This window comes from Helobdella robusta (genome assembly GCF_000326865.2).
Source record: "Helobdella robusta unplaced genomic scaffold HELROscaffold_24, whole genome shotgun sequence".
In the NCBI taxonomy this organism is placed as follows: domain Eukaryota; kingdom Metazoa; phylum Annelida; class Clitellata; order Rhynchobdellida; family Glossiphoniidae; genus Helobdella; species Helobdella robusta.
The window spans coordinates 1,818,162-1,830,982 of NW_008704261.1; the positions used below are offsets into that span (position 1 = coordinate 1,818,162).

General features: G+C 30.5%; 2 protein-coding genes across 2 annotated transcripts; both read left to right on the forward strand.

Annotated features, from left to right (window-relative positions):
- Positions 1-1,142: 1,142 nt before the first annotated feature.
- HELRODRAFT_172736 (hypothetical protein) lies at positions 1,143-10,430 on the forward strand (the record flags this gene model as incomplete). The annotated part of the gene is made up of 13 exons (XM_009019391.1): positions 1,143-1,192; positions 1,332-1,419; positions 2,740-2,790; positions 3,102-3,120; positions 3,234-3,503; positions 3,769-3,969; positions 4,408-4,754; positions 7,893-8,027; positions 8,268-8,402; positions 8,765-8,823; positions 9,499-9,607; positions 10,133-10,243; positions 10,317-10,430. 13 exons carry the CDS (start codon positions 1,143-1,145, stop codon positions 10,428-10,430), a joined length of 1,689 nt encoding a protein of 562 aa, XP_009017639.1.
- A 1,539-nt stretch (positions 10,431-11,969) lies between these two features.
- On the forward strand, positions 11,970-12,542 carry HELRODRAFT_172737 (hypothetical protein; the record flags this gene model as incomplete). Its single annotated transcript, XM_009019392.1, has 2 exons — positions 11,970-12,183; positions 12,439-12,542. 2 exons carry the CDS (start codon positions 11,970-11,972, stop codon positions 12,540-12,542), a joined length of 318 nt encoding a protein of 105 aa, XP_009017640.1.
- Positions 12,543-12,821: the final 279 nt, after the last annotated feature.

The following is a 12,821-nucleotide window of genomic DNA, read 5'->3' on the forward strand; positions in this document are numbered from 1 at the left end:
CAAGATATTGCACCGTCTCTTTTGCGCATAATGAATCTACGCGATAGTGTTGTAGTAGTCATCTCTATTTAGGAAGTTTGAAGACGCGCACAGCCGTCAAGAGGACAAGAAAATTTATATATGAGATGACTACGTTTCAAAAGGGTAGTGTTGTGAGGTAGGCAATTATTCGAAATTAAAAGGTTAAAATTAAAAATATATATGAAAATTACAGCATGTTAGTTAACTTCCAATTTTGGTTTTAAACTAAAGAAACTTGAAAATGATTTACGGTCAACCGTTAGAAAAATCGAAAAGTTAAATTGGAAGTTAACTAACGCGGGACATGCTGGGATTTTCATCAATAATTGCATTTCTGACAGTCTTAATCTAATGCGTATGTATTTTTGTGTATGTATATATATATATATATATATATATAATATATGTATATATATATATAATATATGTATATATATAAACATCTATATTTGTACAGTACAGTCATGCTTTGGCCTTTCCTTCTTTAAAAATAACTGTTGTTTTTGAAAATCACCTGGACGTCCTGTAAAAAAAGATGGATTGTTCTTGATTTTAGCTTGTTGTGCTAATTCTTTCCATCTTAGTCAATCATGTGTTACTTTGGCTAAGATGAGTTTTAACTTTTCATTTTGACTTAGAGCGTCGAAGTCATTGCGTAATATTAATGGGTTGAAGCTTAGCTCCCTCAATAGATGACATTTGGCTGATTTGTAATGTTGTACCCCCTCCGATATTGATCTTCTAGTTGTCAAGTAGTGACCGTGTTTGGTTTTGTCCATCGACTTTTGTATTTCGAAGAATTTTACTATACAATCAAAGTATGCAGTTTACTTTAACTGTATTTGCAACAAATATACTTTTCAAAGTTTGCGCCAATGTGTTTAAACTTTTATATCATCGTCAATCGATTTATTTCAAAAAAGGCTTTGTTTAAAAGGCTTTTGTTAAATTGATTTACTCTTTGTTAAAATCTTTATTACATGCTCGGAACTATGTGAAGATACATTACGGGGTATAGTCCACACTTCACAACAATGCGTAAGTGACATTATTTAAAAGCTTCTAGCCGCATTTTCCAAAATTAAGAGTTTTGACATTTGATACTGACACCGTTTTGTCAAATGTCGAACAGTGCCAGTAATAACGTAATAATCGTACATAACTGTATAAGGTGTACCATTGTACTATGAGAAATATTACCAGATTTTAACTAGTTTGATACTATTATTTTAACAATTATTAACTATGGAGTCAATTGTTGAAATTGTTTGTTTTTATTGATATTACATTAATTGAAATTGGTGGTTCAGAAATCAGCTTGTTAGTTACGAGGTCGAGGTGGTTACAACACTAGTATTAGAAGTGGGATCTTCAGGAGATTACACACTGGTGACAGAAGTAAGATTTTGATAGCTGTAAACTCACTGCAGGGCTAGAGAACTCAATGTAATTTGTCTGACAAGAGATGCTTAATTATTGACGATTATTTTTATCCCGTATTTTAACGATTTTAACAATTGAATAAACGAGCGATCGATCACAGCAATACACCCCAGCACTGTTTTCTTTTTGATAAATTTCATCTGATTTAAGTCTGTTCTGGAGTCAAGGGAGAGAAATAGTTATACCCTTCAATATTGTTTTCCGTTTAAATCTTGGTACACTGTGCTGTCATTATGTCCTAAATATTTAAACAAATTTTATAACGATATGTTGAGGTTTTCGTTATTGCAAACTTCTAAAATGTTGAGAAATGAAAGTGATGATATGACTGTTATAAATTTTATTAGGATAAAACGAATATGAAGCTAGTTATTGAATGAAGTTTGCTTTTAAGACTCGTTAACACGGAAAATTAGTCTACAAAGAAAAGTGGATGCCTATGGATGTTGCACTAGCGGTTTTGAGAAATATTAAATATTTTGATTGGTGTTTATAATTCAAGAAATAAATCAATTATTGAGTTGTGAGACAACAGCATCCATATATACTTATAACAATTTTCCTTGCTAGTTTTTCACTAAATAACAGTTAAATCTCTTGTATATTTACATTTTGTTAAAATAATCAATTATGAAAGTCTTTGTATGAATTTTTAATAAAGAAACCGTTGTTTTTACGCTGGGATGTTGAATTACAATTATGCTTGAACCATGAAATGAATCTTCATATGTTGTTGAAGATTGATTACGGTCAATGATGTTTATCTGTAGCTGTTGAAAAAACATTTTTTAACAAATTTACTGCCTCTACATCATCACCAATCTGTTTATAAAATTTGCATATTTCATTAGTAATAGTTGCTTTAATTTCTTGAATCCGATGACATTAATTTTTTTTATTTTTTGACAAACTGACCAAAAAAATTTTTAAATTATTAGTACTTGTGTTTTAAGAGGGTAATCAAGGAAACATGGTATATCAAAAATATTAAAATTTACGTAATTAAATTTTTGTATATTATATTTAGTATGTACTGTACATAATAACATAATAGCAAAAAGATTTTTTGTGGTTCTCAAGTTAAGCTAGAAAGCGTTAACCGACTGAAATAAGGTGGTGCTTAAACGTCGTACAATAAACAGGAAAAAACCGCAATAAATAAATCACACTAAGAAATTAAAAATTATCTTTAACTTTTGTTTGGTTGTGAATTAGATTTTGTTTAGAATGGCGATTAATTTTAAGATTATTATAAAAATTCTTTTAAATTTACAGATCAAAATGTGGCTGAAGAAACTAGTCAAACTTTTCATATACCAACATCCGGTTAGTTTTTATTTTCCAATGCTGTAAGTGATGTTATAAAACATAGTTTTTTATTTGTTGCAACGTCGTTAAAGCTTTCACGTTCAAAGCTTTAAGATATTCGATGATGTCCATTTTTTTATGTTGATACAAATTGACCTTTAGACTAATTTTTTATTCATAATTAAGTTTGCAATTTTGATGTGAGCTATGTTAATCAAGCTGTTTTGTCAAATGAAGGTAACATTCTTGCATTTACGCTTACAAATAGTTTTATTCTAGATTTTACGTTTTATTTAATATGTTGAAAATCTAAATTTTATTGTTTTCAGATTTTGTTGGAAGCAAAAAGTGTTTTGAAGAGCATGCAAGCAAACTGAACGATGTTTATCATCCTAATAACATTCATAATGACTCAACTAATTTATCAACAATAACACTAACACGTTTTGATTTATCGCCAGCAAAGTGTGCCACGCTAGATCCTACATTGCTGGCCCACAACTTATCTTCTTCATTGAGTACACATGATTCCGTCAGCATATCAAGCTCAGATTTGTCATCATTACCTTTCATCACGATACCTTATGAGCAAACTGACAACCGTTTAGTTGAGCAAACGAATGTTGATTCTTCTGATCAACGAAATTTTAACAATTTCATTAATAATAATATTTCTGTAAGCGTTGACAGTGTGGATGAGGACAAATTTGATAGCTTCTTGATCGAGAATGGTTATGCTCTATTTATATTGATTTTTTTAATTTTTTTATTATTTATTAATAGCAGAAGTTGAGTGGTGTCAGTTTTTCATTTTTCGAAACATTGTAACTGGTTTTGCTTTTTGTATTTAAAGTTTATTTTTATATTTTTCATGTTTTTTTCAATTATTATATCTCATTTATCTATATGTTTTCATGAATTTACTATTTATTTTTGTCCGTTTTTTTAGGCAAAACACAAAATAATTTCAAGTTTTAAATTATTCAATATTTAAAGATCCCAATAAGCGTGAATTAATTGATGAGGAAGATGATGATGACGATGAAGATGATGCAAATGATTATAATGATGTTGGAGATGTGCAGCCAGATTATCGGAAGTCCAGTGAGTCATTGAAACGAAAACATAATGAGTTGTGTCTTAATGTCATCAATCATAGTGAAAATACTAACGTGACAGTTGATAATGACAAAATCAGTTAGTTTTTATTTTGCGTGTCTTAAAAAAATAAAGGTTTACATTCATTACAATTTTTTTATTTTTTCACTTTTCTATTAAACTTAGAAACACTAATCAAGTTTTGTTACAATTCTTTAGCTTTTCTTTGTTTTTTGTAACATATAATTAAATTTATGATTTTATACATGTGATAAAAACACAAAGCGGCTCATCTAATCATTTGTTATCATAGAAAGTTATTTGGAAAAACTTTTTATTCCATTTAAAAACACATTAGCTGCTCACCGTATTTTTTAATTATTTGTTATCATAATAAGATATTTGAAATAACTTTATAAGATAAGTGATATTTATACTACAAATGCAAATTTCTACTCTACTTGCTTTCAAGTATTTTGTTTTATTTTTTGATCTATTGAAGGTAACTTAAATTCAAATGTTATTAATTTGAAATAGGTTCAATTAATCTGATTAGCAGCATTGCTTCATTAAGCAGAAATGTGACAATTCCAAATCTACAAAGTAATAGTACACTAAAAAGCGTTCTTTATAACGGAAATATAACGGGGTGGAATGTTGATCTGGCCGTTTTATTATGGAAACGTTTGCTGGGTAGTCTTGGCAATGTTAATGACATCACTATTCCGTCACTTCATTTAGTTGTCATAGAATTTTTTTCTAATCTTACGGATTGGTTAACTAAAATTCGTGACAACCAATCAGTAACCACAGACAACCAGTCCACTCCTGATCCACCGTTGTACATTCCACCAATTAACCATATCATACCATGGTTATATCAGGTTTGTATGTTTACATGCCTGTTTGATAATAAAACTTTAAAATTCCGTTGAAGAAAATTCTCAAATTCTCTTACTAATTTTTCTTTTGTTTTTTTGTAATTTATTGATTTTCTGTTGTGTTTTTTGGTTAATTGTTATTTTTTGGAATATTCAAACAACATATTTTGTTGTCATTCAAGGCTCTTAATTTACCAGATACATTTCACGCGAGCAAATTAGTAGCAACAATGCTGTTATGTAAAATTGCACTAAGGAAACATGATGTTGATTACGATCTAGATCATTTAGTTAGATTTTACTGGTTCTTGCACCTTGGACTCACTTCACCAAAAGTGGTTAGCATATACAAAAAACAATTATTTTTTTTCATTTTAAATAAATGTTTTGTTTTTTATTTAGTAAGAGATATTAGTTGAATCGTAATATTTTTTGTAAAATTTTTCTCGTTTTATTTAATAATGTTTTCATTATCGGCATTGCTTTCAATAAAAACGTACCATCCTGCTATCAACATCAGGGTCTTTGATTGGTAACCTGTTGTAGCTGTCATGTTCTTCCACGTCTTCCTTAACGCATAATAAATTGTTTACTTTTCATTTTGTTCATTACTTGAATTTTTTTTTTCGTTAATTATTTTGTAGTGTACTAGACGTGATCAAGATTGAAGCTGAGTTTAATTCCAAAATTTTTATTTTGGGTTCATAATAAATATTTTCAAATTTATAACCAATGTTTATTCTACATTGTTTTGTAAAATATATCTTGTTGCAATGCATTATTTCTCTCCGGGTCAGTAGTTCCATTTTTGAAGGTTTTGTATTATTTTGTAACAATTTTCGATAATACTGTTAAAGACGTGAGGTCGAGAACAAGACTAATAGTTAGAAATTGTCATGTATGCATTGAGGAATAAACAGGTTGTAATTAATTAAAGAGTTGTAAATTAATTATTTGGCATATTTACAAGTGCTTCGGTAGCTATATAAAGAGAAAAGGTCCCAGAAAACAAAGAGAGAACGAACAACGAAGAGAAGACAAAACAGTTGACGTAAAAGTGAGATTCGATGCGAAGTCGTAAATGTAGCTATTTGGATTAATTTATTGTTTCTATTACTGCTGGTATTCAAATAAACGTTCAACTTAGTTTGCGTTTGAAGTTCATCTATTGGAAAACTTGAACGGTGTTGGAGATATAGAGATTATTGTAGCTATTACATCGGGGTTGGTAGTTGCAACACTGGTGTCAGAAGTATGATTTTTGATAGCTGGAATCTCACTGCAGTAAAGGATGCCAGGGCTAGAACTCAATATAATTAGTCTGTCGAGAGAATTATTGACGATTTGTTTCATTCCGTGATTTACGCATACGTGCAGCCTGGAATAAATGGCATCTCCTTGCCTCTATATTGATGCAACGTGACATCCCACTACCACTACGATCAATACTTTATAAATCTGTGATACGTCCGGTGTTGTTATTTGGTGCAGAAACATGACCAATAACAACCAAACTGGAACAACAACTTCAACGAACCGACATGAAAATGCTCCGATGGATGCAACGAATTAGTCTGAAGGACCACATCAAATCTACCGAAATCCTGCGTCGTGTTGGTTTAGATGATATAAAGGACGAATGCCGGCAACACCGTCTGCGGTGGTTTGGTCAAGTCAAAAGAAGTGGAAACAGTGCCATAACTTCTCTTGCAGATGCTGAAGTACCTGGAACACGTCCTAAAGGCCGTCCAAAGAAGTCCTGGTCGCAAACAATCGAGCATGACATGAAAGCTCTAAATTTAATTGAAATGGATACAACTGATCGTCTAATTTGGCGCAAAAAGTTGATGGCAAAGAAAACAACGTCCTACCTCGGGAAACCGTGTCTCTGGACGCAAAACGAAGATTGATTGATATGACTTGCATGTCAGGCTCGTATAATTTTCAATTGAATAACAATCCAAAATCTTTTCAAGTGACTGGAGTTGGAAAGTGTTTTTTTATAGGTATATGTTAGGACATATATAGGTATTTTTATAGGTATTTGTTAGGACATATATAACAGTGCTAATAAATGGTTAAAAATGAGCTTGAGCAACTATTTTTTTCTTAAAACTTTCTGAGTGTAATTTAAAAAAAATACGTTACTTAGAAAAATCTACAATTCTAAATCAGCATAATGCAAATTAAGGAAATGATCGTGTTTTAATTAAATTTTTTTAAACGTTCGAAACCTCCTACTAAACTTCAATTTTTATTCAACAACTTCGAATTTTCTTAATTTCACTTGTCCTTATTCTTTTTTTTATCATTTTCTTAAATTATTATAATCACAAAACAGCCTAATACAATCCAAGCTCAATACAGAAGAATGTTTTTCATTATAAAGTTTGGAAATTATGACTTACAAAGCAGACAAAAACTACTTTAAGAGTGGCATGATGGCCATGTCTGTTCATGATTAATAGATTCATGTAAATTTTACATTGCGATATCGTTTAGTTTTGTTATGAAAAATGATCAAATTGATAGATTTTTGCTTTCACGGTAGGTAGATTTGCATGTAAAAGATGAAAACGAGCCATTTCTATCAAATAATGTGCGCCATTTTCAGCTGTACCATTTTGATTTGTTTAGAATCGCGCTTTTGAAGATCACTATGTTAGGACATTGAATATACTGTGATTGAAATACTTCAGATATTCATTCTGTATTTTTATGTTTTTAATTTTTTTTACGGTGCTCCTAAGTGTGACATCAAAATGTTCAGCAGCTATAAGAACGCCACTTTTGATTTAAAAAACAAATTTTATTAACATGAAAAATCATTTTATACTGAAATCTATCTAGTGCTGTTGGTTAAAAAAGGTACTAGTAGTTGTAGTTATAACGCGACGTTTTTACTGCTTCTGAACTATGCTATGCCACACATTTCAAACTGAATTTTCAGGTCTTTAATGTACGTTCTAACATCAGTCGTGTTACCATGACCTGAGTTTTCCTGAGTTTTTTGTTGATTCAGATAAAATGTGACGCTAGACCCTTTTTTAGTAGCTGATTGTACAGAGCAAACTGTAAAATTAAAATACCGTTTGAATTTTTTAAAATCAGAATAAACATTGGTAAAATAAATAACTGCAGGACGTGTGTAACAATCTTATGAAACACTGTACATCAAGGTTCTTGTCAACGGCATATCCAGGATCTTCCTTGCTTGTTCTAGATTTTGTTCACACTATCGATAAAGTCCTTTCTAATAACACTTTGAATAAAGAGGTAATAACTTTTTATAATTTTACAATTTTTTCCATCATTTACAAATTATTCTTTCTTTAAAATGTATTTTTATGTAACATTATTTAAGAATAGTGTTAAAACGATTTGTAGCAGCTCTTCTTATTTCAGCAGTTTTGTTTTAAGCAAATGAGGACAAACAACCTTTTTCATTTCTATTGTATTGTAAGGTAAAACAATTATAGAATTTTTTTCGTTTTTCCATCTTGCGATTTTTTTTAGGCTGATCAATGCTGTTCTCAAGCTTTAGCACTTCTTGGCAGCTTGCAGATATTTGTAAATCGCTTCAAATGTGTTTTACCTGTGTTTGATCCAAGTAGAGATTCATTAACAATCACACGACTTCCTAACATCAAGGTAACTAATTTTGCTAAGGTGTTTTGTGAATATTATATTTTACTTTAAAGTAAAAAATTACTTGTTTTCTCCTGATTAGATAATGTAAAAATTTTAACGTCAATAATTCTTTCTAATTTAAATTTCCAACTTTTTAATTTTTTATATCGATTGATAGACTAAAAAAAAAAAGAAAATTTAGTATGTAACTTTGAGGGTACTTTAATAACTTTTATTTTATCTAAAATAAGTTTTACGATTTTTTAATTAAAAAAATTGCAAATGGAATCGTTTAATAAACTTGTGTAGCTTTATTAAATATTTATAAATAATTTCATAATTTTAGTGTAATTAAAATGACATTAAATCTATGCTTATACCAGGAAAAAATGTTATTCATGTTAATGTCGGCAGCCAGAAAAGAACCATTTGGTAAATCCAAGTAAGTACTTGTTTATGTTAAGAACATTGTCGTGCTAGTCTTTACGTAATATTAAATTTAGGTTTTTACTAGTCCATCTTTTGCAATTATCTATATTATTTTTGTTTTCGATACTCTTTTTTAAAATTTTCTTTTGGAAACATATTTGGGTTTTGCAATTTTGTTACAATTTTTATCGTTTTTTTACATGCATTCAGAAAAACATTGTTTTGAAGTGATATAGCAAGTATCAATCTTTTAATTTGAAATATGCTTTTTTCACAAATATTTTACAATTGTACTATGAATGTTTGTTGTTTTTCATATTTCCCGTCAATTTAAATTATTGTAAAAATATATTTTCTGGTTTTCTGGTTCAAACTTTTCCATTCATTTGTTTTTTTAAATAACATTTTCATGTTTTGCTCATAACGTAAAGGTTGAAGTCTATTAAATTCTTCCGAAGTTCGTAGAAATCAACATGCAAACATCGTATAGAATACATGTGATAGGCGAGAATTTGTTGTCATATTCGAACCCAATTACTGCACGCACGTTCTGCGAAAAAGTACCAGCTAAAAAAACTTCTTTAACTTCTAAGCCATCACGCTAAAGTTATTAGAAACAGTTTTGATTCTATAAAAGTTAACTAATTGTTTTAATTTTGAGCAAAAATTGTGATCTTGTTGTTTCCAGATGTACAGCTTTATCGAGTCTAGGCATCTATTTATATAAAGAGTTAAACAGCAAAAGAATTGATGAACATATTTCTGAAATTTTTGACATTTTTCTGTCGGCGCTACAGGTTTAGTAATGGAAATTTTTTAATTCAATATGATTTAATAATGTTGAAATAAAAAAACTTTTCCATTCACTTCAACAAATTTTGTATTTTATTGTATTTTATTTGATGAATCTGCCTAATTGCTTCTGATAACACTACACCGATTAAATTTTTGCTTCAAAAAATTATTAATAAAGTTAATGACAATTGATAGATCTCATTTCCGTCTATTGGTGCCAAACGTCTGGCTTTGAAAGCATCGTAAAATAGTTATCGATTTTCTCAGTTCTTTTAGAACTATTCATTTAGTTATTTTTGTAAAAAAAAATTTTGTCACTTTGATGAAGAATGTTAAAAGATACCGTTTTTACGACGGCTGTCACGGATTCTCGATTTCCCTTAAAAGCAGAATTAGAACTCGAACAAATACAATTTTATTTTAAACTTTTCTAAAAAAAATTAAACTGGTGGACAGAGTTTAGTAAATTATAATATTCAATTGTTATTAGTTTGAAATTCGTTGTATAAATTTTTGACTCCAAAAAGGTTTCTGATAGAATAACAAATCAAACGGCTTCTGAACTGATAACATTGTTGTCTGACCATAGCCACCTTCTCATTGCTAATGTTCCTAATTTAGTTTATCGCATAATTCAGGTAGGTCAAAAGGTGTTATATGTTTAATTATGAATACCGAATGTTAAATAGCCAATTCTATTTTAATTGTTAGGATATGACAAAAACGTGTTGCTCACTTCTACCTGATATTCGTGATGCAACAATTCATCCTGGGAGTAAACATTCAGCTTCAAAAGTTAAACGCTTCAATTTTTATATTTCATGAAAATAAAATCATTTGAAAATATCTTTTAATTTTTTGTAAATTTATTTGATTTGTATTATTTTTACAGTTGGAAATTTCAGTGATTAAAAAACTTAAAATTAATTGGCTGTTATCAAAAATTTCAAGATTACTGTAGAATGACAGACAACTTTTTTGCTACATTGATGTGCCATTCTCTAGTCTTTAAAGACGCCGATAAAGTTCTGCACTTTTTGACATCATATTTTATAGATACAGAATGCCGTCCAAGTTTGTTTTTTACCACTTCTGATGTCCTCGTCACGAGGTGACGTGGCTTTTCAGTTGCAACTTTTCTGTTTTTCAGTAAGATTCTATATTGTCCCCTGTCTAACGCCAATCTCTCTCGCTTAAATATTTATTTCATTATTATGTTTTTTTGCAATTCTACGCAGACATCCTGAATAAAAAGTATTTAGTTTTTCCAGGTTTTATTTCTGTACGGGAAACTGCTCAACAGGCATGCCTCGTATTCACGTATCTGTCTAGTATATAAACTTGAGAGAATTCAAAGCCCTCTTGTTTAGTTTGGGCATGACTGGCGGCCATTGCTTTGGCTTTCCAGCTGTTGATTTTTGTTACTTTTTCACTTGTTGATAATAAATTTTTTATTTAAAGCAAATAGCAATAACCAGACAGAGCAAGAGTATCACATTAAAAAAAAAAATATAAAAGATTGAAAAAAATTTGAAAATGAAGTCAATTTTTATTACAAGGTCTTTTTATTCTTGCCTGTAAACCCACAATCGTATCAAACCAGAAAACGTATTTGACACTATCCACTGTGAAAGCACGCATCAAATTTGAATCTGTTGAATTTGAATCTGCCATCCATATTTTCCTAGAAAGCAATGATCAAATTTAGCAAGCGTCTCCTTGGCAACCTATTTTTTTTAAAATCTAGAAGAAACTGCTGACGGTCAGGACTTCACGTCGTTGATTGCAATAGTTACTCTTGTTTTCAGGATTGCAATAGTTAGTCTTGTTTTCAGCCTTCTCTATCTATAATCGATATTCCAGGTTTAAATCCAAACTAAGTTTCAGGATAAATGTAAAAATCCTGATGTAAAAATGTGCGACCCCAATTACTCTCAGCTGTTTTCTACGACAAGAAAATGTTTACAACTTACCGGAATTCAAAGCAAATTCAAGTTGTTTTGACTTTTTCGATACAATTTCTATGACCCTTCGGTTGCAAATTTGGCAACGATTTGTATCGTATTTGTCGGTCAGAACTGAAGCAAAATGTTATTGTGGATAACGGGGATTCCATTAGACTAAAATCGAATTTGACCGGTCATATAAATTTGATATGGCTGGATCGTTGAGATTTTGTTGCCACATGTTTTAAATAACCGAACGTACATTTTCCATTATGTCTGCCATTAATGTATGGTTGCAAACAGGGTAATATGCACTAAACTCATTATTTATATTGTTACAGACGTGAAGGCGATAAAAGTTAGTAATTAGAAATTAAAATGAAGCTGAGCCAATTAAAACGGTTGTGAAAGTCATGTGATGCACTTACTAGCAAAAAGGCGTAAACGATTGAAAGTCACCAATTATATAACGAGGAAGACCAACACGAAGAACAAGAAAGAACACAAGAACGAACGAGGAGAACACGAGGAGAAAAACACGAGTACAGCCAATTATATAACGAGGAAGACCAACACGAAGAACAAGAAAGAACACAAGAACGAACGAGGAGAACACGAGGAGAAAAACACGAGTACAGCTAATCAGAAGACGGAACACAATTGACGTAAATGTGATTGATATGATTTTATGTAGTTATTAGGATTAATTTCTATTGCTGCTGGTATTAAATAAGTTTAAAAGTTGTTGTGTTAAACTATCGGAGATCTTGAACCTACGGATAAACGAACTCTTGACTATCGTTGGAAGCTACAAGGTAAGATTCCAATAGCTCACTGCAGTATAGAATACCAGGACTAGATTATTGAACTACCCAAATGCGATACAGACGACCCAGGAAACGAGGAAGACCAACACGAAGAACAAGAAAGAACACAAGAACGAACGAGGAGAACACGAGGAGAAAAACACGAGTACAGTGACCAGAAATAAAATGTACTCGTGAAAGTATCCAATGTATCAAAAGTTTCTTTAACGCCTGAATAAATTCCAAACATAAATACCATGATGAGTTACCATAAAAAACTAATTTAGTTTATCGCATAATTCAGGTAGGTCAAAAGGTGTTATGTGTTTAATTATGAATATTGAATGTTAAATAGCCAATTCTATTTTAATTGTTAGGATATGACAAAAACGTGTTGCTCACTTCTACCTCATATTCGTGATGCAACAATTCATCCTGGGAGTAAACATTCAGCTTCAAAAGTT